The following is a 27,687-nucleotide window of genomic DNA, read 5'->3' as shown; positions in this document are numbered from 1 at the left end:
CATTTTTTACAGTTAAAAGTGCAGACAAAAGCCCTGTTTTAAGCTTTAAGCTTTTACATTTTACATAATTTAAGAATTGTCTTAGGGTGTATGACCTTGGTAGAATTCCTTATGTATTTCGTAAGAGCTACATTCCAAAACCCTTACTCACGGTGAGCAGCACCTTATTCCACAAGTGCTTATATAGATTTCAGTGGGAGCACTTGTGGAGTAAAGCACTATTCAACCTAAGTTAAAGGTATCCAAGGGGGAGGGATAGTTCAGTGGTTTGAGCATTGGCCTGCTAAACCCAGGGTTGTGAGTTCAATCTTTGAGGGGGCCATTTAGGGATCTGGGGCAAAAATCTGTCTGGGGATTGGTTCCCCCTTTGAGCAGGGGGTTAGACTAGATAACCTCCTGAGTCCCTTCCAACCTTGATAGTCTATGATTCTAAGTCTGACCCTAAATCTCATTTGCTGATCTCTGTTATTCTGACAGGAGGAAAGTTTTAGGAAAAAATGGCACTTGCAAATTATACATTATTTCAGTTTTGTGCATGAGTTACATCCTCATTTATCTTTGTCAAAACCAAAATAATTCTACAACTGTGGTGTGCCTGACTCAGCAGGGGAGTAGGGGAACAAGTGACTCATGTGAAACTTTTTATTAGCTCCAGTCCCTGCTTCTCACCACAATCAAGAAGTACAGCAACCCAAAGAATCTTCATGTGTTTTACGGAAGAACATGTAAGTAAATCTTTAGGGTTCTATTCTAAAAGGGCTTGAAGTGGAAAATCAGTTAACTGTTTGTAACTATTAAGTACTGATTTTACACTGTTAAAAAATTGAATTAATATTCCAGGACTGGGCATTCACTTTAAGGACCAGATCCTCAGCCGGTGTAAATCATGCTAGCTCCGGTAAAGTTAGTGAAGCGACAGCAAATCACAACAGCTGAAGATCTGATCCTAAATGATGGCACCACAGCTCAGCTCTAGGCTCTTTCCAGAACATAGGTGGTTCGACTGTGCATTCATACAAATATTTGGGGAACTAATCTAAATGCAAGTTACATTTGGGATTTCCCACACAATTAACTATGTCTGCAAACATACAAAAAAATTACATTTGTGCTTGAAGTTAAGCATGTTTTTAAAGGTCTGCAGCTTCGGGGCCTGTGTCCATAACATTGTGGGGTGTTGATAGCAATGTTTCTACTAGAAACATTTATTCCTTCCTCCATTTTCTTTTAGTAGCTGTAAGACTTACTATTGCTGCCCCGTGGCATAATCACTATGTGTCTTCTGGGAGCATCTGGCTCAGGATTGGATGTGTTTACAATGGGGAAATTTTACTAACCTAAAGAATAAAATCAATCCATTCCGCCTTGCACTATCTTTATGGAGTCATATACCTCAAAAGTGGTCTATTGTCCTTTGGTCCTTATTAAGAATGTGTGGTGTTTAGATACATCTTTGTTTTTGTCTGTATATGGATAGTTATTGTATCTCATTTTCTTTGTATTGCTGTATGTTTGTATTTTAGTTACACATTCATGTATATATCATTATGTATTGTAATTGACATGTGTTTGTTGCCATCGCTGCCCTCTCTAAATACAATTTAAATATATGAACCTTCTATTAAACACCAAGGGCCTCACTGAAGTCAGGAAGAGTATGTCTACATCGCAATGAACACCAATGGCTGGCCTGTATCAGCTGACTTGGGCTTGTGGGGCTGCAGGGCTATAAAATTGCAGTGTTGACATTCAGGCTCAGGCTGGAGTCCGGGATCAGGGAACCTCTGGGACCAGCCTGAGCCCAAACGTCGACACAGCAATTTTATAGTCCCACAGCCCAAGTCAGCCAACATGGGCCAGCTGTGTGTATTTTATTGCTGTGCAAACATACCCTAAGAGCCTTTCCACTGACTTCAGTGGGCTTCTGGCCCAGGCTCTAATTTCTGTGCTGAATGCCCCACACTTACCAAGCAAACATGTTTTAAGCAACTTTTCTACATTTATCTTTTCTCTTCATAAAACCCTTGTAGCATTTCCTGGTACTTCTAAAAAGGTGAAATAACTACTCTAAGTCCCCTGAGGGAGGGATAGCTCAGTGGTTTGAGCATTGGCCTACTAAACCCAGGAGTGTGAGTTCAATCCTTGAGGGGGCACTTAGAGATCTGGGGCAAAATCAGTACTTGGTCCTGCTAGTAAAAGTAGGGGGCTGGACTTATTGACCTTTCAAGGTCCCTTCCAGTTCTAGGAGATAAGATATCTCAATTTTTTTTTTTTAAAACCCTGACAGCTGAAACAGGGTGGGGGAGGTGGGAGGGGAATATTTTGAAACTCAGATGTGATTTTCTTTTTCCTACTTTTATGTATTCTGTGGATTTTAAAAAACAAATTAGACAGCATGCAAAGCACAAGTATAATGCATGAGATAAAATCACAATGTAAAATGCAGCCATTAATACAACTTTTGCTTTGTATAAAAATACTGTGTATAGTATAGGGAATGATTTCATAATGCCACCCTTTTCCTTATGTGTAATCCTTTCCCTTCAAGTAGCTGTTGAAATAAGGGGCCAATTGTGGTCAAACTATACTTGACTTTTATATAGGCATGAAGCACACTGTGATTATGCAAGTACCCCCACCCGACAACTTGTGTACGGACTAGGCAACATTGCAGTCCTTGGGCTTTTCCCAAGCAAAGACTGTGTCAAAATGGAGTAAGGACTTCAGTATTTGGCTGCATGCCTTTACGATATTCAATCATGGCTTTCAAATAAGCCATGTTTATATTGTCTAGTGGTTTGATTTAGAATTTGCACTGACAAGTCAAAATATTTTGTGGAAGCTAGTTTATATTAGCTGGCAAATTCCATTAATTCTCTTATTTTTATGAGACAGAATTTTGCATGCTCCTTCCAAGGTGACAGTCATTTAAAAAATGGCAATAAAGAATTTGGACAAGGGTAGTGAAGCTGTATATCAGTAATATAGCTCTCATTACATTATATATGTAACAGACTACAGCATATAGAGATGTTTTCAGAAATGTTCCCATGTTGGTCTCCTTTCCCTTCGGCACCGCTGATACTTCTTGTCTTTGATTTTTGTTCTAGAATATGAATGTGAAATATAAAGGAATGGCTAGATTATCAGTGAACAAGAGATTGGGAGAGGGTACAAGAAGCAACCTCCCCCACCACTGATCCCGTGGAGGCGACAACTACGGTGAGCTGAGGAGCACAGGCTGGTGTAATGCTAGACTCCCCCAAAAGAGAATGCTTATTGCCCAAGTTCTTCCATACCTGGCAGTGGAGGGCTGGAACAGGGTGTGTAGAGAGCAGGTGACAGAACTTCTGTTCTAGCAGAGGGATTGTGGCTGAGTGAGATGACGTTCTCCAGGAACTTCTGGTACTATGCAGTTGTTCTTCGTCCCACTTCAACAACAGTGAACAGTGTCTGAAGACTACAATCTGACCTAAAAGGCCTTTCCCAATATTCTTGTCTTTCATTTAAAAATGAGATTAAATAATTGTTTTTAGCTCTTACAGTCTGTAATCCTTACATCATCAAAACACATGACAAACATTAAATTCCACTGGCATCACTCCCATAATTAATCCTCACAGTACCCAGCAAAGTAGATGATTATGAGGATTCCTATTTTAAATAGCTAAATTACAGGTGGGGAAACCGAGGCACAGATTGACTGAGTGACTTGCCTGAGGACACAGGACAGGAAGAATCAGGCCAGCACCAGGAGTAGAACTCAGCAGTCTCTGGCTCCCATCTTTTGCTCAGATCACTAGGATCCACCTTCCCTCAATAATATAATATATAGATGCCGACAGAAAATAGGAATCTAGGGGGGGAAATTGCTTTCCCAGACTGGTTTCTCTTTTTGTTATGTATAATGGTAATGATCCCAAAAATCTGTGTATGCTGGGGAATACAAGGATAACCATGTTGCATTCTTAAAAGAAAGACACAGGACTTGTCAAAATGAAAGTGCAAGGTCTCTGGAGGGCAAAATGCTCCAAAACTAGGCAACAGACACAAAAGGATGAGGCTCTTTGGTGGAGGGCACTTTGCCTCAATATTACAGTAGATATAGAGGGGTTGTTCTTTTTCCCTCCTACTAAAATGCAGCGTGGCCATACTTCAGCATGGCTTCACTGATTTACTTTTTCCATATTAGAAGTTCCAGAAAGCTCTCAGAATTTACCACTTGTTTTAAGGACTGACTCATGATTTTTAGCTGAACCATTTCACACAGATCTGTTTCTAATTCTGAACCAGGGTGTTAATTTCTAGCCCCAAGGATGATCAGCTGTTTTAGAGAGAGAGTAGCTGATGCAACTCCAAAGAATTTTTGGCTTTCAAAGCTTTTTTTTAAGAAAGTCCCCAGTGTTCACCTTTTATAGTGATCCTGTTATACTCAGGTGATGACATTTTATATTTAAGAATTGGGTGGTGGGGGAATAAAACAAACAGCTGCTGAGCAGGTGGGTTGCAATCAGTGATCTAGATGGTGTGATTGTGGCACTATTCTGAGTAGGCCGTGAGGTGGAGCTAGGGGGGACTGGGGACAGGATTGTGCTCAATTGCTTTCTGAGCACTCCCAAACACAGGTACTGTACTGACTGCCCTGGGTGACTACGGAAGGAAAATGGGGCTGTCCAGGCTGAATCCCCACTCTGTCACTTTGAATACAGAAGATGGGGGCCTGCAAGGATTTTAAAAACTAATACTTGCCACTCCAGGCTTGTATTAAACTCCCAAGGTTACAGCTTTTCTCTGACCTTGGCTTGGCTGCCACCACCCAAATGCAACACCCCCCACGCCTCCTGGACCCAGGAAGGCGCACTTGGGAATTCCTCCCTGTGGGGTACCCTCAAGCCCTTTCACACACACCCCTCCCTCCCACAGGGAAGAGCTGAGAAAGAAACAAAGGAAATTAGCGTTACTACCAGCTAATCAAATAACATGCACAAACCTCTTAGGACACCAAAATTCCAATCCTGTTCCTTAAAAAGGTAAATTTTAATAAAAACAAAAGGAAGAAAATACATCTGGAACTTAGGCTTTGCTAGATTTTAAATCCAAAAATTAAGCACCCAAAATAGCTTTGTTGGGGGTTAGCTTAAAGGTTACAAGCAAACAAAAGCATCTGGAGTTAGCACAGAGGAGATCCATGAGCCAAAACAAACAAATAAACCTAATCACATCTATTTAAACATGCCCTGTCCAATGATTTCTTCTAGGTATGGAAGATGAATTTTTATACCTGGTTCAAGCCTTACACAGCATTCCTGCTTATAGCTTTGCTTCTCCAGAGAACAACAGACAAAGAGAAAGTTTCTTTCCCAATTTGAAAAGTTCTAGCCTTCCCATTGGCTCTTTTGGTCAGGTGCCCACTCCTTTTCTTTTACCTGTGGACTTGTTAACTCTTTACAGGTAAAGCAAGCAGAGAACAGACACCAAGAGGGATTTTACAGCTAACCGGCTGGCTGGGTGTTCATAAAAGGGAGCTCCCCCCCATGCACACACACTTCATTTATCACAGGGGCCAGGAGACTCCGACCACTAATAGGCCCTTGTGAACTCCACACTGTGTATCAGCACAAAGACTAGGGACAATCTGGCCCTGTATGTGCTAAACTGTAGCGAAGTGATATGCAAACACATGCCAATTTTTGTAACTCATAACAACAGCCCATTCTTCCTGGAATTAGACATTCAAGTTTGTTTTCAGGGTTTATGCATATTTCATGGGTGTCAAATATCAACCATCCTGGCTCTGATGCTTTTCTTGTGTCCAAAGTCTTGCTTTGGTATTTCTCTCTCTCTTCATCTCCCTAATTTCAAAAGCTATCTTAGATCCGGGCTAGCTTTTCTGTGTTGTATGCTGAGCTCCCCAGACATGTATCGCAGCCTACATATTTTTATGGGAGTATAATCATTAACAAACAATAATGCACTGAAGTATCTATATAACAAGGAGAAGAGGAATAGAAAATATGCTTGTGTAAAAGGGATGATGCAAGAGAAATCAACCTTATAATTTGTGATTATCTCACATTTGAGTGCTTGTCTTAATGTAATATTAATGCTAAAAAAATTTGCTTTTGATTTATATAATTATTCATTAAAGAACAGAAATCCAGATCTTTTCAATAGCCTGGGTCAGACCCCCAGTCATATCTCCATTGCAGCCCTCCAGTTCTGTGCTTGATTCCATTGCGGAGCTATGACAGTTTTCACCAACTGAGGATCTGACCCATAGAACCAGGGCCGGCTCTGGCTTTTTTGCCGCCCCAGGCAAAAAAGCGTCTGGCCGCTTCCCCCTCCCCCCAGCGCGGCAGGGGAGGGCGACCGGAGCACCGGGGGAGGGCGGCGAGCCCGGCCGTGGCCCCGCTCTCCCCGGCGGCCGGAGCTGGAGCGCCACACCGCGCCGCCCCCCTCCAGGTGCCACCCCAAGCACAAGGTTGGTGGGCTGGTGCCTGGAGCCGGCCCTGCATAGAACTTAACAAAGCTTCACCATCGGAGTTTGCAGTCTCCTTGACCTTGTTTGCAGAAATTTGGTTTTCAGAGCTTATAAGATTTGCTTGCTTCCTCAGCAGAGCTTAAAAATTCCTTGTACCACCACAGGGCTACAGTCCAAAGTATTTTATGAGTTTCATAGAAGTTCTCTGAGACTGAAAAAAATTGAACACCAGATCTATTTAACCTAACTCATTTGGGGACTGGAGTATTGTAATAGGGGCATGAAGGGCAGGAATCCTCCCACACAAACTGTGGGGTGAAATCTGTGCTGCTCTTTAGATGCAACACCAGCCTAATAGGTGGAGTAGCTTCCACAGTCCTGGACCCACTCCCTTTGCTGAGGCGAAAGACTAAAGTACCTGCAGAGCTGCAAATTCTCTGGTCCCTGGCCCTCTGCTGATCCACCTCTGGCTACTATTAAAACGTAAATATGTGTATTTGTTTTCTAATATGTAGATTAAAGGTTTCCCTATTAGGTGAAACTGTAATGATCCATTTACAAAATCCTGCTACAATAATAATACATAAGTAATCTCTTACCTGTGCTAACTACCAGGGGTTCTCAGGACAAAATTTTTGGTGGCCTCAGAATATGGCCACCAACACTTGCTGGTGGCCACACTCACACTTGTTCATAAAATAGTTAATTAGCTTTAGGAAAACCAAATAAATATGCACAAATTACAATGATTTGGACATGTATTTATTTATTGCTAGCAAGTAAGTCTGTTGTGAAAAGTGATACTTGTATGTTTGTTAATATCACTTTTCACAACAGTCTTACTCAGCCCTGGCAAGCCTGGGGACAAATTAAGCCTTGAATGGAGGGTCGGGGGAGGCAGTGGGGGCCAGGGGAAATGGGAGTTGGGGGCTGGGGGAGGTAGCAGCGGGCTGGAGCCTGAGGCCCTGCTGCCAGAGACTGAAGCCTCGCAGCTGGAGGACAGGGCCCAGGAATGGAGCCTGAAGCTATGTGGCTGGCGTCTGGGGCCTGCTGTCGCGCAGCCAGAGCCCAGGGCTGGAGCCTGAAGCCCCATGTCCAGAGCCTGCCACCCTGCCATCCCAGGGCTGAAGCTCAAAGCCTGAGCCCCACCGCCCCTGGGAAGGCAGGAAACCCACTGGCTGCCTGGTTCTCTGACGTTGTGGCACAGGTGACTCCAAAGGGGTCAGGATCCAATCCCTGCTGGTAGCCCCAGCAACCAACATCAAAGCAGTGCATCCAGGTGCAAAAGGGAGCCCTCTCTCCCCATCACAGTCCAGGGGGCTGTGGCCACACAAAAAGCCCCTGGTGGACACATCTGAGAAATGCTGAACTAGACTACATCCTGTAACAGAGTTACTGTGCTGGCTGGGTCTATGCATGAGTGTCACATCCATAGACAGCCCCTAAAGGCTGTGGCTCCTCCCATCTGATTCATAGAATATCAGGGTTGAAAGGGACCTCAGGAGGTCATCTAGTCCAACCCCCTGCTCAAAGGCAGAACTAATCCCCAGACAGATTTTTACCCCAGTTCCCTAACTGGCCCCCTCAAGGATTGAACTCACAACCCTGGTTTAGCAGGCCAATGCTCAAACCACTTAGCTATCCCTCCTGGGTTCTGGAAAGAACCCTGACTCATGGAGTAACATTGAGAGGAATTTTGCAGGACCAGGGTGTGATTCTGTCCCCTTTTCCAATAATAAATACATGTTCTGCTGTGGCTGAGCTCATGTCATCATTCCAGGGACTCTGTCCATGTGTACTAACCCACCAGAAAGGAGATCATGAGCTCACACAGCCATACAGATAATACGTAAGGAGATGAGAATGCTCACGATAGATTAGATAGATTAAATAGGAAGAAGCATATTTTCTAATGGCTAGGGTAAGAATTTGGTTTCTCCCATGTTCCTTTCCCAATTCTACCCCTGAGTCACTTATCTAAAGCCTGACATGACACCTTCCACCTGAAGGTCCCAGAATACTTTACAAACATTAATTATAACATTCCTCTGATGTGTCAAGCATTAGAACTACCAGCTGCTACTGCACTCATTTTACAGGCAGTAAGATCACTTAACCCACACAGTAAAATAGCTCAGTGGTTTGAGGATTGGCCTGCTAAACCCAGGGTTGTGAGTTCAATCCTTGAGGGGGCCAGTTAGGGATCTGGGGCAACAACAAACTGTCAGGGACAGTACTTGGTCCTGCTAGTGAAGGCAGAGGACTGGACTTGATGACTCTGCAAGGTCCCTTTCAGCTCTATGAGATAGGTATATCTCCAATATAAATTATATACATCTGAGTAAACTCAGGAACTGGTAGGGGTTCCACATTTCCAAAGAGCTGTTGTGCACCCTAAATGCCCATTGAAAGTCAATGAGCACAGAGCAGCAATTTGGTTATGCTCCACACCTGGATGGCCAAGCTATAATGACAGAGTGGAGAATAAAACAAAGATGTCTCAGAGTAGAACATAGCTGGAATCAGGCCTGTGCTCTAACCACTACACAACTTGCTCCTCTCTTACTTTAAACTTGTATCATATGCAAACCTGGTACTGCTAAAACCAAATAAGTAACAACAAGGAGAGGTATCAAAAGGGTAGCCGTGTTAGTCTGAATCTGTAAAAGCAGCAAAGAGTCCTGTGGCACCTTATAGACTAACAGATGTATTGGAGAATACCCACTTCTTAAGCTCATCCTCCAATATGTCTGTTAGCCTATAAGGTGCCACAGGACTCTTTGCTGCTTTAACAAGGAGAGGAAGAGACATGCAATACAGTGAACACTTCAGTGAATTCATAAACTCAAGTGCAAGTAAAATACTGTATTTGTATGAACTACTAGCCTAATTACTGGTAACCTGCTGTGTTCAGGCGAAAGAAAACCCAGTGTAATATCTTCAAATGGTATTTGTAAAGACAACAGCTTCCTATTACAGGACAAAATTGCAATAGTTTATCTTATTTAATTGGTATCTGACATCATAATATGTTAAAACTTTAATATGCATATAAATTTGTCCTGCATCTTTGGAGAAATCTCACTATAAAGAACATATTGTAAAAAATGAAGGGAAAAAAAGATGTGGTTGCAGGAAATATATTATTACCTAGCAAATGTTGAATTGTGATTTAATTTCACAAGAATGCTCTAATTTAAACACATACATATATACACACACAGTGGCACATAGGAAATAAGGTTATAGAGGGCAAGAGTGAGTCTTTAAGGTTATAGGGTTACCATATGTCCAGTTTTTCCTTGACACTCCCTCTTTTCCCTTTCTCTGTCTGGGAGGATTTCTCAAATAACATGCAATGTGTAAGTTTTTGCAAAGCAGGCAAGCTGCAGCTCAGAAAATGCTCCAATTGGTTTGCTTCCCAATTGATCTCTTCCCTGCATCCACAGCTGATTGGTTCATTCCTCTGCAAGCCACAACTGCCAGATCCCTCCCACACAGGCCCCAGCTTCCAGCCCTGGGGCAGGAGTCCAGCAGGGAAGTGTTGACTGACAGCTGTCGCTGCATCCTGGGCTTGTGCCAGCCATCCTGCCACCTCGACAGGAAGCAACACTGCCCCCACCTCCAGTGAGTACCCCCTCCACAGGTACCCCATCCAGCTCCCCCTCCCCTCTTTCTCCCCCCAAATACCCCCACCCCTTTCCCCACAGCTCTTCCCCCTCTGGCAGTGTCCTCTTTTGGGGAACCTGAAATGTTAGCCCTCGCTGTATATATTAAGGGCAATATGTAGTTGCGCTGCCCTGGGAGGAGGTATAGTTCTTCTTCCAGGACAGGGGGAAGGAGTATTTTGCTACATCCCATTTCAGAGCACAGCACACTCCCTCACCCCCACCCAGACAGCTCCATTGGCTGGTGCACTGGGGAAGGAGATGAACCCACTCAGTTGCTCACAATGCAGTGTTTTCCCCAGGAATTGAAATGCGGGGGGGGGATTTGAATTTACAGGGGGGGGGTCAGGGCTGATGAGGGGTGAGACCGTGAGGGTGAAGGTGGGTTGTATGACACCATAGTAAAAACTGAAAAATGTTTCATGACCATTTTATTAGATTTAACTCATGTTTTAAAATCATCACACAAATTCAAGTTGGCTACTCAAGCTGTCTGTGAAGCACGACATCTACATTCTTCTTGGTTTCTTGTTATAATTTTGCACAACTCTGTTAATGAACTTCTTGAATGCAATGTGTTCGTCTTTGGTGGCTTCTCGTGTGTCCGGAACTTCCATTCCTTCAATTGATATGCTCATTAGTTCATTCACATGATCAGGCAGAAAGCGACTTCTTTCAGAACACAAAATTCTATTCAATGATGAAAAAGAACACTTAACTGTAGCTGTTGTGACTGGGAGTAGCAAGAGATGAATTCCTACTTCTTTCATCCCAGGAAACATAGCATAAAGATCCAGTTGAGCCACTAGTGATGATAAAATAGAAGTTGAAGTCAAATCTTCATTCATTCGTTGTATGATATTCCACTCTGTGTTCAAATTCTCTATTCTGTCCTGAGCACAGGGCAGCCCCATTGCTGGTAGTGCTGCACTCCATGCAACTGTCAGAGGTTGAGTAGAATCTAGAAGTCGTTGTTGTAGATTTTTAAGAATCAAGTCTGTGTGCTTTTTCAGTTGCCTTAACAAACACTTCTTGTCCTCTTCACTTAAGGATTCAATATAAATGCGTTCATTAGTCAACTTCTGGACTGAAGTCTTTGCTTCTTCCAGTACTTTTTCAATGGATAGCTCTCTGATTGATCCAAATTTAGCTTCTATCACTGGCCAAAGATCTACTACTGTTGTAGCAGATGCCTGGATGGCATTGTTTAATGACCCAAGTGGTTTCAACAGTAGACTTACAAGAGAGAGAATGGCAATAGTCTCTTCTGAATGTAGTAGCAAAAGTAATCCACCAGACTCACTACTTAGAGCCATCCCATCTTGGTAGATACTTTCCAAAGCTAGTAATAACAGCTGGAGTAATTTTAAGACAACAGCCAAGGATTGATCATAAGAAAGCCAGAGGGTTTTCCCAGGTTGGACTAATTTTAACTTCAGTCCCAGTGTATCTTCTATATTTTCCAAGATATTCAGTCTTTTTGGACAGTTGCTGAAAAAAGAATATAATGAAGACATTAAATTTATAGATTTTTAATGTCTTTTGAAGAGTCTACAGCTCGTACTAGTGCTAGTTGGAATAGATGGCCTCTGCAGTGTGTATAGGAGAGATTTTGGTTACACTTTTCTCTGAGCAAAGCTTGTACTCCACCATGTCTTCCAGAGAAGTTTGCAGCTCCATCAAATGCACAAGCAGCCATCTGTTTGGGGTCCAATTGACAAGCATTTAACTCTTCTAAGATGTGGGTTGTCACAGATGCAGCCGACGTGTCTTCTATAACTTGAACATCTAGAAATGCATCTACTGGCCTATCCCTGACATCAAGATAATGTACACAATGACTTAATACTTGATGCCCATTTGTATCGGTGCATTCATCAGCCATGTATGCAAATTTTTTGAATGTGATGAGAGAGTTCACTTTTTCAACTGTTGAGTCTTTCACTGTTGCACCACATGCTTCTAGCCAGTCAGTTGAGTTTCTTGCAGAAAGATAGTGAGCATTTGCTGGTCTTGTTCGGAACCAGTGTTCAACTTCAGGATGAACAAGTGACAATGCACTTAACATTGGTCTACAGTTTGTAGTGTGTGGTATCTCTTGTTTAAATAGAAAGTATGATGCAACAGCCATGTTTGTTCATATGAACTATGTTTAAGAGTAGCAGCCGTGTTAGTCTGTATCCGCAAAAAGAAGAACAGGAGTACTTGTGGCACCTTAGAGACTAACAAATTTATTAGAGCATAAGCTTTCGTGGACTACAGCCCACTTCTTCGGATGCATATAGAATGGAACATATATTGAGGAGATATATATACACACATACAGAGAGCATAAACAGGTGGGAGTTGTCTTACCAACTCTGAGAGGCCAATTAATTAAGAGAAAAAAAACTTTTGAAGTGATAATCAAGATAGCCCAGTACAGACAGTTTGATATCAAATTATCACTTCAAAAGTTTGATATCAAACTGTCTGTACTGGGCTATCTTGATTATCACTTCAAAAGTTTTTTTTCTCTTAATTAATTGGCCTCTCACAGTTGGTAAGACAACTCCCACCTGTTTATGCTCTCTGTATGTGTGTATATATATCTCCTCAATATATGTTCCATTCTATATGCATCCGAAGAAGTGGGCTGTAGTCCACGAAAGCTTATGAACTATGTTGTTTCTCCAGCATTCTTAACAGCCTCATTAACACTCACTGGTGTTGTCTTTGGTCAGTGGAGACTCAGAGTTCAGAGGTGCTTTCACATGAGTTCACCTCCCAGGTGGGGGGCAAGAAGGCACCTTGCTCATTCCTCCAGCTGCTCACTGTTCGCTCTGACCACTGTTGTTCATTGTGCCACCGTTCACTCCATTGCTCTGTTGTCAATGGCCCTGCACCATCACCTTCTGCTGAACCTGCCACTGTGACCTCTGCGAGTTGGTCTCTTGAGGTTCCACCCAGCTCTCAGTGGGAGAACCTCTCTGCTAGAGCAGACTAGGCCGTCTCTTCCACAGAAATACTGTCTCCACAGCAGGACTAAGCACTTAGACCTAATGATTTCAGCTGTAGTGGTCACTTAACAAAACAAGAGACTAAAATGGAGCCTAATCAGCTCTGTCTTTAAACAGTGGAGAGGGGCAGGTCAAATAGTACTTTTGACTCAGGCAGACCATCAAGCAAAACACCTGTCCCCACACTCTCTCTTGATTCCCTCAATCAGCACAGGCTAAGTACAGTTCTACTGCCCTTTACTCATACAATAAGAATAATAACTTTTCATTCTCCCTCCACCCCGCATTCAAGTGATTTGTAACCCAACCCCAGCTAAAATCTATCACTTGGGCAACACAGATCTGTTTGCTGGATACCTAGGTAGGAGTGGGAGGGATACCTCAGTGGTTTGAGCCTTGGTCTGCTAAACCCAGGGTTATGAGTTCAATCCATGAGGGGGGCCATTTAGGGATCTGGGGCAAAAATTGGGGATTGGTCCTGTTTTGAGCAGGGGGTTGGATTAGATGACCCCTTGAGGTCCCTTCCAACCCTGATATTAAAAAAAAAAAAAAAAACTATCACAATGGGAAGTACTGAGCATGCAGCTTCTGGCAAAGCTAACATAACTATGCAGGGGAGTAGGTGTGTGCTTGAGGGGAAGGGTAGCTCTTACTCCCATGCACCACCCTGTAGCATGAGGACCCCATCTATCCCAAAATGAATATATATAAAGTCAAACACTAAATCTATATATATACAATTTAAGAAAAAGGATGCAAATATTTTGAAAAATGCTAAAGTATCTTTTGGATCAGCCACTTTGCCAAAACAATTGGTAAGAGGTGAAGGACTGAATGGGCATACAGATGGAGCTATCCTTTTGCACCATAGAGATGGTCCTTCTGGTTCGGAGTCCTCTCTGGGTGCCTCATTCTCTTCCCCATCCCCCATCCCCCTGCAGATTTTGTAATGCAAAGAGTTGTTTGTCAGTCAGTTGAAAGCATATTACTAATAGACTGCAGCTAACTGTGACTAATGACACATTTTGTTTTCCTTTATTTCTAGTATGAGCCATCAGTGGATTACCAACCTTCAGAAGAAAATGAGAATTTTTGCCTCAATAACTCGACACATTTGGGGACTTTTTGTATCAGAGAGGAAGCCTGGCTGGAAGAATCTGTTGCAGCTTTTTGCAGTTTGCTCTACTGTTAGCTTCATCATAAGCAGCCTCTTATTTCTTGGCTTGCATTCCTTTCTAGCACACTATCCTTTGGTTTCCTTAGCAATTTCTGGGTCCACCTGGATTGGCCTGTCTACTGGGTTGTGTTCCTCCAAGCACATGCGCTGCTTTGGCACACTGTTTGTTCTTTCTTGCAGCTTGCGTGAAGGTAGAAATGCGCTTATTGCTGCTGGGACTGGTGTCGTGGTAGCTGGCAACATCCAAAATATTTTTCACAACCTAAAGATATTGGCAGACAGTATAGCTTGCAATCTAGAGATTGAGCAATTTTCCTTTATAAAAGACTATATTAAAATAATTCAGTGGATTTATAATGAGACTAAACGTTTAAGTAACCCAGTGGAAGAAGTAGTATCACTGAGTGACAAATTCAATGTATCTTACTTAATTTCAGATGAAAATTTGAAAATGAAGTTGAACAACACAAAACAACAAATCCAGAGTGTTACTAACCATATATCTTCTATACTGGCTATACAGCCCTATATAAACCAGGGGTTGTTGCCTATAATAGGAATTCTTCTAGTTCCTCTTGGCACATACCTTTTCTTCAGAAAATTCTTGGGCACTCATAGTGTGAAGTTTAAGAATATTTACATTACAAAACAGTTCATTAAATTTGATGAGCACCAAAGGCAGCAACAAAAGCCCTGTGTTCTTCCACTCAGTAAAAAAGAGAGCAAAAAGTATGTGATCGTCCCATCCCTCTGCCTAACACACAAGGAAAGGAAAAGCATAGGACGTGTTCTAATCCCTGTATTTACTAATCTTTGCATCTGGGTTCTGTTTGCAGCAGTAGATTATTTGCTTTACTGGCTAATTTTTTCAGTGAGCAAGCATCTCCACGCATTACCAGCGCTAGAGGTTAATTTGAAAGTCAGGTACCAAGTAAGTACCTTACCTATAATACACTATATTGCTCCTGATAAGTTTTAGTATAGAAAAATTCCTCTTGACTTCAGTGGATGCTCGATCAAGCCCATAGATACTTCCCTGGACTCTTTCATTCCAGAGAAGTCACCATTACCCATCTATTCATGTATTTCTAGTAGGGTCATTACCATGGTGTCTGTGCACCAAATATAATGCTTCAAGTAATTTTGCTGTATGGGACCAGACAATTCTCTGCTCTTTCTTTGGTTTCATATTTCTAGGGGAAGATATGTAGGAGAAGGGACAGTTTCACCAGCCAGTCTGTATGTTGATGTATTGTGGGGAAGGTCCACCCAAAGAGAGAAGTTTTGCATTGCATTCTAACAAGATGCTCTCTGGTGGTATGGAGTTCCACAGAGAGGTCCTTCTGCTTGAAACTCTCTGTCCTTTGCTCTCAAGAGCATAATCCTGGAAGCCTATTAGTGATAAGGTCTCTGTAGGTCACCACTTTTATAGTAAATGATATAAGTGACAGAAGAGATGTCTCTGGGTGCAGCTGAGTTGGTTAAAGATTTCACCATTTAACATAATATTGAATCACCCAGGAGCAAATGTTAAAACTATTTTAGCAACCCCACTGTGTTCCTCAAGTATATTGCGCAGTGACACTTACGCATGTATTCCATGCAGTCTCCATCTTGGATCTGCTCCTGAGTGAGGAAGAAGATCTCTGTGGCCACATTTTATTTAAAGAATTCCCTTGAGCATTTATACCATAGAAATGGCTCCCATCTAAAAGAACCGCCCTGCAACTTGCAGTAGGCCAAATTAGGGTGCCCCAAACAAAATCAGTCAGGTAAACAGGTGGGGTGGCAACTTCATTCTAGTTAGACTCTTACACGAAGGGTCATGTCTTCCATAAGAAACTTCCAGCCTCCCTGTGATTTTTGTTCACAACAGCTTCCCCTTCATAAATTTGTGCCACTTGAGCCCAATCACCATAAACTTTCTGGCAACAAGTTACCCTGAAGCTTCACAGAGTGTTTAAATATGAACTCTTGGGAGTGTGACATTACTGAAAGATTTCTTAGGGGAGGATTGAAATCACAGAATATTTTAAACAGGAACCAGTACTCTGACACAAAATGGTAACGCCCTTGGTTTATTACAGAGGAAGGCAACAGATGGAAACTATGTCTCAGAAGAAAGCTCTAGTGTTTAATTCCTCTTTATGAATAGCTTCATTTCCTTTTAAGCACACAAGGATTCCTGCTTTCTGTATACAGTACTTTTTGTACTGGAGGCCATTTTAACAATTTATACTCTTTATTCTGGGCTGTTTTACCCATAACAACAGCATCATCAGCCACCCAAACTGACTAACAGGCATTGAAAGCTTGTGTGCTAGGAAGAGGATTCCACCTAAATGTTCTATGAATTCTCTAGTAATTTTCATTCTAAATACCTATAGTGGATCTCACAATGGAATGCCACAGGGAGGGAACAATCAACATTTTACCCTCAAAGTCTTATACTTGCAAACAAAGTTGGTGATCCTGCAAGCTGCTCCATGGGTGGAGCCACATAGACATCAGTAGGGCCTGCAAAGGCACAGGAGGTCTGCCCACCCAGGGTGGCTTGCAGGATTAGGGCCTAAACACCTTACATAAAGTAAACAACTTCTTGATACCTGGGGGATCAAGAAATTTCAAAGGGATTTCAAGATGTTTAACTACGTACATCTATGTACAGTGTAGCACATGTTCATTCCTCTACTGTTAATTTCTTGCTGCTCAGCCACTACATTTCTTATTACTTCTTCTTGGGGTTAATTGTGCTAACACTGATCCCCCCCCTTCCCCAAAAAGAGTTCATTTATACAAGAAGCAATTATAAAAATCTCAGGTGTTCTGAAGAGGAGGGTTCTTAAAATGAGGAAAATAATTAGGTATTTGCTTCAAGTTACAACCAAACAGAAAGGGATTTAAAATTATTTAATATTTGATCTGCCAGGACAATTTTTTTCTTTCTCTCATGTGTGTCAGATATTTTACCCATTTCAATAAATAAAATTAAATTGATGGCCCATCTTCAAAAGGGAAGTATAGAAGACACTCACCTTAAAAACCCAGAGAATACTAAATTCAAATCCACTGCCTCTCATATTTCTGGGGGTGTTCTACAATGCTATGGAGAAAACCTGAGTTCAGGTTTCACTCCCAGTTACTGCTCTTTTATTCCCTAGCCAGTGAGCACTGTGAAGGATTCTCATATATCGTCCTTGAAATTAATTTGCAAAGCTTCTGAAAGTATGTTAGCATAAACAGTATAATGGAACGAACTATGGCAGCTCTACTGCACATCATGGCCATTCTGATCTTCACAGCAATCATGGGGTACAACCTCAGATCCCCCTTCTTCAAAGGGACAGACTTCCTGCCTCTACAAATTTTAAGCAATAAGCATGGTAGGCCTGGGGAGGAGGGCTCTGGTCTACACTTGCTGTTCTTTGGGACCCAGAGCTGCTCAGAGGGCCGCTCGTGGGAGAGACCCTGACAACGCCAATCAGATGACTGGGGATCTCCTCCCTCCATTCTGCATCTGAGCAGAGGGTTTTAATGCTCTGGCTTTCTCCCAAACCACATAAATAAAGATCCATGTGGGGATTTTCATTGTGTCACTCAGACAAGAACAGTGGCGTCGCTGAGGGATGCTCTCGGCTCTGAGCAGAGGGCTTTACAGGGAAGTGTCCACACCCAAATCCCTTTGTAGGTGGCAGCCCCCACTCACACAGAGGACTGTTGGGAAACATCCCCCAGCACAGCAATAGGTTCTGTAGGAAGGGTGAGAGGAATTCCCAACGCAGTGGGTTCCATGAAGATGCTGATCCACTGTGGGCTTTCTGTGGATAATGGTCCCTCAGCCTTCCCAAACAGTGCGCTTTATGGCAGTCTCACACCCTTCCTACTTTCCCAAGCAGTGGCATCTGTGAGTGTGTTTCTCTCCACCTCCACCCTACTATAAGCAGCAGGCTCTGTGCTTCTTTCTTTCCCCCCACCCTGCTACAGGAGTGGATGTGGATGGGGTTGCAGCAAGAGAATGAGGCTACTAAGAGTCAATTGCCTTAACCAACCGTGGCTCCTTCCTCTCCAAAGACAGAGAACTGTTCGCTTTACAACTTGTAACTGCAGCTGGTCAAGAATTTTCAAACAAAATGTTTTTTCCTATGGAAAACGTGGTTTCTGCACAATCAAAGATTTCTGTGGGAAAATTGAAACAAAATGTTTTGGATTGGGTTTTTCCCCAATTGAAACATTTTAGTTTGTCTAATCAAATCTACTTGTATTACTGCAGTGTCTCATGGAATTTGTAGTTTGCGGGCTTCGTGCCCTCATTTTCCCCTATTGGGGGCTCCCTGTCCAGATAACATACAAGATACATTGCAGTTTACCCTCTGGGTGGACCACTGTGGGATATAATGGAAATCCCATGATCCCAATGCATCATGGGGGATGTAATCTGGCTGCGGGGCCTGACCCAAAGTTGAGAATGGGGATTTGAGGCACCAGAGTTGCAACTCCTTTGAGGCAGTAGGGCAGCTCAGGTGAAGGAATGCAGTTCACTGAGTGGAAGCAAAATGTTTCTACATTTCATTCAGGACTTTTCATTTCCCAAAAATACTCAGTATTTGAGCTTGAACATCAGCGATTGTCAAAATACCAGAATTTCATGGGATGGAGATTCTGACTTTTGATCAGTTCTACCTGCACTGGACAAATGAGCAGGACTGAGTCTCTGTAACAGAGGGCAGTAGTACACAAACAGGATAATCTATGGCTAATCCAAACTGTGTTCTGCAGAGAGCTGTCTGATCATGTAGAGATGGATTTGACTGAACAATGTAGCCTTCTGATTACTGTTCAGTTTTCTGCTGTGTGGGAAATGAGTACATTTCTAGTAGATTAGATCCCAGGCTGCAAAGTTCAAACCTTTATTTCAACTTCCTTGAAGTCTATGGAATTTGGATCCTATGGAGCGGTTCTAATACCCTGTAGGCAGGTATCCACATAAAAAAACCACCCTATCGTTGTCACAATTGGCCCCATAGTGGTCAGTCTCAGAGATAGAGGCCAAAGACTAGTCAAGCAGAATGAAGCCTGCAACCTCTTGAGCATTTTACTCCTGATAAAGACAGGCACAATCTGGCTCCATTTTTTGTATCTGTGTTTCATATTGAATGTCTACTGTGGTCTTTCTTCTCTTATCCACTGGCTCATTTACACAGTACCTTTGTGAATAAATTTCCCTCACCCCCTCTTTAGCTGTTAATCATCAGACATACCAAGAGATCAGAGAAAAGCAACAAAAGTTACTGGGTGGGGGATGGGGGCAGAGAGAGTAAATTATGAGGAAAGATTAAACAGCAAAATACCACTTTCATTTACACCCCTGTAAAGCTGGACTAAAGAAGAGTAATTAGCTCTTGCCTAATTGAAAAGTAAGCAGAGACGTGTCTACAAATATCTGAAGGGTGTAAACACCAGAGAGGAATAATTGACATGGTTTACAGTAGGAAAAGGATAAAATTAAGGAAAGGGACAATATCATCAAGAAAAAGATCCTGACAGTTTGATCCCTTAGCTTGAGGGACAGACTCCAAAGAGACGTGGTGCAAATCCAATCATTTGGCACATTTCACACACAACTGGGGAGTTCACGAGTAAACATACTGTTATGAACAATCCTTCATTGACAGGAGATGGGTTAGATCATCATGTCTAATACAGATCACTCTGCATAGCTGAGTATGAAATGCAATAACTATTTTAAAAGAAAGTAATTAGTACTAAAACCAGCTTTTTCCCCCATACAGAAAAATGAAAACACGTTTATTTTCAACAATGGAGAGCGCAAGACAACGAATGTTTCCTTTAACTCTTCTCTGTTTAAGCATGAATGCCTCCCTAAACCAGAGTTTTTGCTCTCCTCAACATGGCTCCAGCTTGGATGCATCATCTTTTGTCTAATAATATTTGCATTATTCTCCACCACCCTGACGCAACTTAAAATACTTGTGTCAACTTCATTTTATCCCAACATAGAGATGAAACGGATACATTATCTGCATGAAAAACTACTGAGAAAAAGATCAAAGATTCCACAGAAAAATGTAAAAAGGAAATTGAACTCATTTGCTACAAAGGTAAGCCATGAACACTATGGAAAAAAATCTCTCTCTCTCTCTCTCTCAGAATAACTGCACAGTTCAGATTCAGAGGCAGATCAGAACTTTTCCAAAGTCCAGGTATAGCTGAATCCAGGGTTTTGGTCTGCTTGATCATAAAGGCCCCAGTTCAGGAAAGTATTTAAACATTAGCTTAACTTTAAGCACATGCTAATATACTTTCCTGAATAGAAATGGATTTTAGTACATGCTTAAGTGTTTTCCTGAATTGGGGCGAGAGGTAAATTGCAGTTCTATCAGCATGTTGTCCTATCCACACAACACATGAACTATATTAGAACACACAGGCACACCTAAACAGGCCAGATAATCATGCACTGGCCCTGTGTCTTCATATATGTGTGGAAAGTGCCTACTTTATAAATGGGGTTCTCATGATCCAAACATATAATAATTGGTATTAATAATCAGCTTCTTACTGTTAACAATGTTCAGTTTCTAGCAAATCAAGATGCACTATGGTTAATGCAGTTCTGTTTGTAAAACACAATTGAATGGATACTGCAAATAGCATATAGCGAGAAGAACTTTTTATTTTCATATGCAAAAAACAATGAACTACCCAAATATATATTTTAATGGATTTCTATGCAAAAAAAAGTTCTTGGCATTTAAGATGCTGGATGGCAGGGTCTGTGAAGGACTGGTACTCAGTGGTAACATGTCACTAACACACCTTTTCTGTCTTCTCAGTTCCACTTCTGGTTCCCAATATTCAAGGCAATGGGAATGGTCAGGAAGAAAGAAAAAGACATGATAAACATCAACAATGTTTGAAAAAGGCCAGTTAACCTTTTAGATAAGCTCACAGTTCTTCGGTTCAAAAGGTCCCTGTATATTGCACCTGTATTGCTCCTGCTTTGTTAAAATATTTCCATAAAGTGCTGCCAGTTAATTTGCATATTATATATAAATTTTAAATAAGTAAAAATAAATGTCAAAAGATAGCAGCCTGCAGTATTTTGGTAAAATTTGGGAAACTGTAATAATATTTAATCCTATTATTTAATCTGTTTTCAATTCTGATTCTGCGCTGCCTTGCACCTGTGCAGACATTTAGGGCCTGACTCCCATTCCTGGTAAGGCCACCATACATTGTTGTGGCAGTATTATTCTGTAATTTACATTTGCTCCTACCTTGAATACCCTGTATTCTGCCACAGTGTGTAAAGCGGCTCTACTGTAAAATAGGAATCAGGCTCTTAGTCTCCAATCCAACTTTAAGCATGAGCTGTCCCATTGAAATCACTGAGCCTAACATATTCTTAAGTATCCTGCTGAACTGGTGGCCTTACACATATGTGAAGTGAGAGCAAGATGCTGCTATTCTGAACTGGTAGCAGCTGACAACCACTCTGGACTTATTTTACACATACATAAATGCCACAAAGTGCAAGGCACTGGAAAATCAGGCCTTCTGTGTCCTTGTTTTCTCTTGGACTAATTTATTCTCCCCAAACAATTTCAGGGAACTACACTGGTCATATATAAGGTTACGGTAATATAAGGTTGCTTGAGCAACCTTGATTCTGGCATTTCCTAACTTTCTTCTTGCAATATTAAGAATGTTCTGTGAACATAGGGTTGTTTGTTTGTTTGTTTTTTGTAATTTGTAATTTCCTAGATTTTTAGAAAAGCAAACTGTAAAAACATAAATTCCATCATGTGGCAGCTTGTCGATACCCACATTATTCATCTGCAAGATGAGAATCTTTAGATCTATCACACAGACCTCTGACACTTGAACTAATAGAGTAACTGACAGAAGAAGTAGGTTGTTATCCTCTATGTGGACCAGCACTGGAGGGGAATGAGACATACACTTTGCCACTTCCACTGACAGTAGAAGAGTGCTGAGACTCAAAGAATCTTGAGTTCCATTCCAGGTCCTGGAGTAGAATGTGCTCAAATGGGCACAGAGAATCTCTGCTCATTTGCCTCAAGATTGACCTCTCCTGTCCCATCCCCTCCAACCTGTCCTTTTTCCCAGTTCTGTCTCTGACCTGCTCTTGGCTCCTTGTCCCAGTCCCATTCTCTTTGCCTACTCAGTGCCAATCTCCATTCCCAGGTTTCTCATCCCATGCCCAGTTTCCTTGTTCAGCCAGTCCCAGTGCCCCCTTACAAGTTCCTTGTCTGATCTGTCTCCCTCTACCCCATTGGCTCCCAATCTTAATCTCACTCCCTGGCCCCCTCATCCAATCTCAGTCTCCCTCCTACACCCTTTCTGGTGCTTTGCCCCAGTGTCTTTGCCCAGACAATTGCATTTCTCCCCTGCACCTCAGTTCCTTCTGAGATCTGCCCTCATTCCCCCTATCCACAGATTCATAGTCTCTTTTTCCAGCCAGTCTCAATCTCCCATCTCCCCCCAGCTCCTTGCCTGATCCGAGTGTCATACCCCAGCCAATTGGTTCCCAGCCCCTCCCCAATGTCCTTCACCAGCTCCAAATCCAGCCTCCCCTCCCTTCCTCCTGGCTCCCAGTCCACAACCTCGATTCCCCCACAGTCCCCAGTCCCAGTATCTTTTCCCAGCCTGTCCCGGTCACAGTTTCTCTCTTCCTCACTCCAGTTCCATTCTCACCAAATTTCTGGTTACAATTTACTCCTTTTCCTCCCCCCGGTCCAGCTTTTGTATCTTCTGCATTCAACTCCTCCATGCTGTCTGGGTCTCAGCAGGGATGTCATTAATCACATAGGAGAGTCAGGCCCCTTGCTCTCAATTCCAGTGCGCAGCCCGACCCTGGCCCAGAGCAGCCATTCTGAGCAAAGTCCAGCTTCACCCCTGTAGCCCTGGGCTAGAAGAAGCATGTTCAGTCACTCTGCGCTGTGACGGGATGGAGTACGCTCAGCTGCTCTGTGAGGATGGCACACTCCAGTTCCACATGGTAGCCGTAAGGGGATGGAGATGCTCAGGTGCTCTGTAGGGATGGTGCTTGCATGGTCTAACGAGGCTATGTTTACGCTACAGAGCTTATAGTGGCACAGCTATACTGCTCCAGCTATGCCATGTAAGGTCTCCCATGTAGCCGCTCTTTGCCAACAGAAGAGAGATCTCCTGCCAGCATAATTATACCACCCCCCAATGAGTGTCATTTGCTATGTCAGCCAGAAAGCCTCTCCTGCCAACATAGCGCTATCCACACCGGCACTTTTGTAAGTGAAACTTACGTTGGCCAGAGGTGTGGGTTTTTTTCACACTCCTAACCAACAAAAGTTTTACCAACAAAAGTGGTAATGTAGACAAACGCCTAAGTACTAGTTGCTGTGAAAAGCTCAAGCATAGTCAGTGAGGATGAAATCTTTGGAAATTTTAGCTGCTAAAGTAAAACAAGTCTCTATTGAGAATGTTCAAACTGTGATTTTTTTAAAGGCTTATAACTTGGCCAAATGTGGGTGGGTTTTCATGGGGATGGCAAAAGGCCAATCCCTGACACAATATTACCTGCTTGCTAACTTTCAAGTCCCTGCTTCACAGCATGGGGGCTCTAGAGCTGCTCACAGAAAAGGTTGCCAGAATTTTTAATATGGGCCAAACAATATATTTCTCCTTTGCCTCCTTCTCATGAATGGCTAAACTATTTTGGCTGATATTTTTCCAAAAAAAGGTTCAGTCTGAGGAAGCCACTTGGCATGTAATATTTCAGCCTAAATAGTTAAAGTTTGGCAAAGTGTTTTATAATGTAAAGTGTCAGGCAACCTTAATATTAGCCTCTCCTTTAATATAATATGTGAATTATACTTGGTGGATTTTCACTTAATGGCCATAGGGAAGAAGCATATTTTCAAGTGCAGTTATGGTAGGAAAAGTGACCATATTAAAATGGCTCCTTCCCACTCAATAGATCACTGTGTGTATATAGAGAGAGCCAAATATGCTGACTTTGGAGACAAACACATTTACTACATTTGACTTCTGCAAAGATTATTTTCTGGTTCATGTCTCACCAACACAATTGTTGGTGAAGTTCCATTGACAGTATTTGTATTAGTGGGGATGAGGCATGGGCTGGAAGGAGGGCAGTTTGACACTCAGATTCCAGGTTGAGTTTATAGTTCTTTAATTGTAAACTGAGCAAATTTGCTATGAACTCATTAACAGGCATGATAAGCATGTTAATTTTACAGTCACTTTTCAGCATAGAAATGCACTTTGAAGGTGATTGTGACAGACGGGCAGCTGCTATGTTATAATCTCAGAATTCTGAGTTGTAATAAAGTTATGAATACTATATCTAACCTAGCTATCAAGAGAGCCTGCATGCTTACACTAGAGTAATGGACTGTTTATTCCATTCTTCCGATATTGCTTTAATTCAATGGGGATGGAGGGAAGAACAAATAGGAAGGTAACTCGATGATTCTCAAGATCAGAACTTCTCAGCACACACTTGAAAGACTTAAGCTATTAGCCTTGAGCATCCTATATCCTGTCTGCAGCCCAAAGCAACACAGCTGTTTTGGCAATTCTGGGAACTATTAGACCAAAGGGCTATAAACATTTTAAAAGTGACTTAGTCTCTGGGAAGGAGAGTGATCAAAAAGACTAAACAGCTTTGAAAGTAGATTCTCCTTGCAGCCACGGAGAAGAGTAAGAGGGGGAGGGGGAGGGGGAGGAGAAATGGTTTGGGAATGAAGGGAACAGACTATGCCAATCAGATCCTAGAGGTCTCAAGGGAGTGGGGCTACAGGAATCTTAGGCCTACCAGGTGCCCATGTGGAAGATGGATAGACACCTGGTAAACCAGATATGTGTATAGGACTGGTGTATTATTTTAATACAGGTTTTCTCTGAAATACTTTGGTGCTAAATCATGAATACTCTGCTTTAAGAAGGCTGTTTCATTACTGGATACCACTGCCATAGCTCCCAGATGGAGATGAACTGCTGGTAGTGAACCCAGGTCAGGCCTGCTGAGGTAATCATGGTTGATCAAAGGGGACTTCAGCCCAGAGCCCGATCTGAGAGTGGGAGAGTTGCCTGATTCCACCCCAAGGCAGGTGATGGCTAGAAGCCTGATGCCTGAGAGGGGGCATGCTCAAAAAGACTAGGTGGGGTCAGAGTTGCAGCTAGCCCAGTAACTGTGACAATGGGGAGAGAGGGAACATGGCACACAAAGAAAGGAGAGTGTTCCCAACGTGAGGGTAATGGAGGTGAGCACAGAGGGAGATGATTCTTGAAGAAGGTTTAGGAGGAGTGTATGTAGCAAGGGTAGGGGAAGAATTGTGCAGTACTTTGAAATCTTCAATCTGAGGATCTCAAATGGATTTAGCAGATGGGATTTTCAAAAGTACTTAGCATTGACCTAATTTTATTTCCATAGGAGTCAGTGATAAAGTGCCATTAACCTCAATGGGAACAGAGGTAGGCCACTGTTGAGTGCTTTTAAAAATCCACTTATTAACATTAATAAATTAAGCCTTAAAAGATCTATGTTACTGGAGGCGAAACTGAGGCACAGACTGATTATACATGACTTGACCAAGATCACACAGGAAGTCTATTGCAGAGCTAAGACTAGACCCCAAAACATCTGAAATCCAGTCCTGTGCTTTTAGCCATAAGACCATCTTCCCGCTCTATGCAACCTCAAAATAGCAATTACACACCATTACTCTGTAATGTGCGCACAAACCGCAGTCAGTCATTAACACAAGGCTCTCCAACCTACAGTAATAAAGCCAGATTTAAAGTTTTCCAGCACTGATGTATGACTGTGTGGTTCCTCTCTGCAAATGGCTGTCTTATGAAGCTAATAAAACCCTATAGGCAAGTAACAACTGTCGCAGAGAGATATTGCTTTTCTACCCTGCTTCTGAATAGGTCAATCCCGCACAGACTGGTATTAATAAATGCATACCGGCTACCCCAAACCATTCAGTTCTCTCCCCCCACCCCGATGAAGGAATTTATGATGAGTCAGCATGAATGTGCATTGTGCAACACAAAGCAGTGTAGAGAAGTAAATCTGCACAGGATTGGTCATCATCAGTTACTTGGGAACACTCTGATGCTAAACTGAACTTCCTTTCCAAGGCAAGTCAAAAATAGAGAACTAGTTTTAATTTTGATGTCTACTTTAAGCAGGAGTTACTGACTGCTGTCGCCTGTTAGATCTCACATCTTTACCAAAGTCTAGAGCTAAGCATCAAAGTCCATTTGGTCTATATATACTACTACTCATTCTAAAATGACACTTACTCCTGTGTGGATATTGGTGTTGCAGTGACTAGTGCATCAGCTTTTTGACTGTAGACACTTGAGCGCTAGAATATAAACATAGGCTTCCTAGCGGATGTGCTGAATCAGTGTGGTCCTGGTCATGACCCCGTCCTGGCTAACACTGCCTGATATTGGCCAGCTACAGAAATCCATGTAGTCACCAAGTACTGCTGAGCTGCCCCTAGTTGGGCTAACAGCAAATTTCACTTTGAAGTGCAACTGGAGAGCAAGATAAAAAAACTGAGTGGGAAGAGGCCAGAGGCAACAGAGAGGGAGGGAAACAGTCAGCAGAAGAGTTACTGCTGTTCTCTTCCCCTTCAATGACTTCTGTCATCAGTATTCCCCACTCTGCTTGACACACAAGCCACAATCATTGCAGGGGCTTTTTTTAAACATCTCTGCTTGGCTCCCACACTCTGACCATGTGTGCCAGGCAGATCATGGAGGGGGGGGGGAAAGAATGGACCAATGGTAAGAAGTACTGCCATAGTACTGGTGAGGATGGAGAGAATGGAGCAGAATTAGAAGGGGGAAAGTATAGGAGGAAAACTCCAAATTTCCCTCCACTCCTGCAGCCTTGGGAGGCGTCCATCCTACCCTCCATATATGAATGACACAAAGCCAGCGGGCTACTCTGGCACCATTGATAGTCTTGACTAAAATGGAATAAAAAGGGGTGTGGAGGGGTCACATTCCTCTACCCTAGTTATTACATGGAAAGTGATAGAGGATGGCAAAAAGGCATTAATTCTCAAGAAGAATTGATTAGCAAGTTGACTGAGTACTGACAAACTCAGTGCTGGTGTGATTCTTTGTGATCCCTGAAAGAAGAGTTTTTAGAGCAGATGGATGCGGGGGGTGGCTCCATCGTCCTCCTTGTATTTCCTTCCCTGGTGCTGATTAGGATACCAAAGAGAAGCAGTTATTTTGGCAGACATACTAGTGTGGATGTGAAGGATTGTGGTGTACTTGGTAGCAGGAATA

General features: G+C 42.6%; 2 protein-coding genes across 5 annotated transcripts in view; one reads left to right on the top strand and one right to left on the bottom strand.

Moving 5' to 3' along the window:
* Nucleotides 1-27,553, top strand: DCSTAMP (dendrocyte expressed seven transmembrane protein). Of its 3 annotated transcripts, none has more exons than XM_054019684.1 (6): nucleotides 1-725; nucleotides 3,111-3,222; nucleotides 9,931-10,108; nucleotides 14,194-15,256; nucleotides 20,115-20,444; nucleotides 21,180-27,553. In XM_054019684.1, exons 4-6 carry the CDS (start codon nucleotides 14,195-14,197, stop codon nucleotides 21,261-21,263), a joined length of 1,476 nt encoding a protein of 491 aa, XP_053875659.1. In that variant the 5' UTR covers nucleotides 1-725; nucleotides 3,111-3,222; nucleotides 9,931-10,108; nucleotide 14,194; the 3' UTR covers nucleotides 21,264-27,553. The 3 variants fall into 3 exon arrangements, with proteins under 3 accessions (XP_053875659.1, XP_053875661.1, XP_053875660.1); XM_054019686.1 differs by having other exon boundaries at nucleotides 9,931-10,127; XM_054019685.1 differs by lacking the exon at nucleotides 1-725 and having other exon boundaries at nucleotides 3,097-3,222.
* DPYS (dihydropyrimidinase) overlaps nucleotides 21,002-27,687 on the bottom strand; it is a 60,169-nt gene continuing 53,483 nt past the window's right edge. For both annotated transcript variants that reach the window (XR_008443975.1, XM_054019680.1), the window contains one exon: nucleotides 21,002-21,187. The gene's annotated coding sequence lies outside the window, so the exon portion shown is untranslated. The remainder of the gene's footprint in view (nucleotides 21,188-27,687) is intronic.

This window comes from Malaclemys terrapin, chromosome 2, assembly GCF_027887155.1.
Source record: "Malaclemys terrapin pileata isolate rMalTer1 chromosome 2, rMalTer1.hap1, whole genome shotgun sequence".
NCBI lineage: Eukaryota > Metazoa > Chordata > Testudines > Emydidae > Malaclemys > Malaclemys terrapin.
The sequence above is the reverse complement of the archived record's forward strand: the minus strand, read 5'-3'. Positions and strand labels throughout refer to the sequence as shown.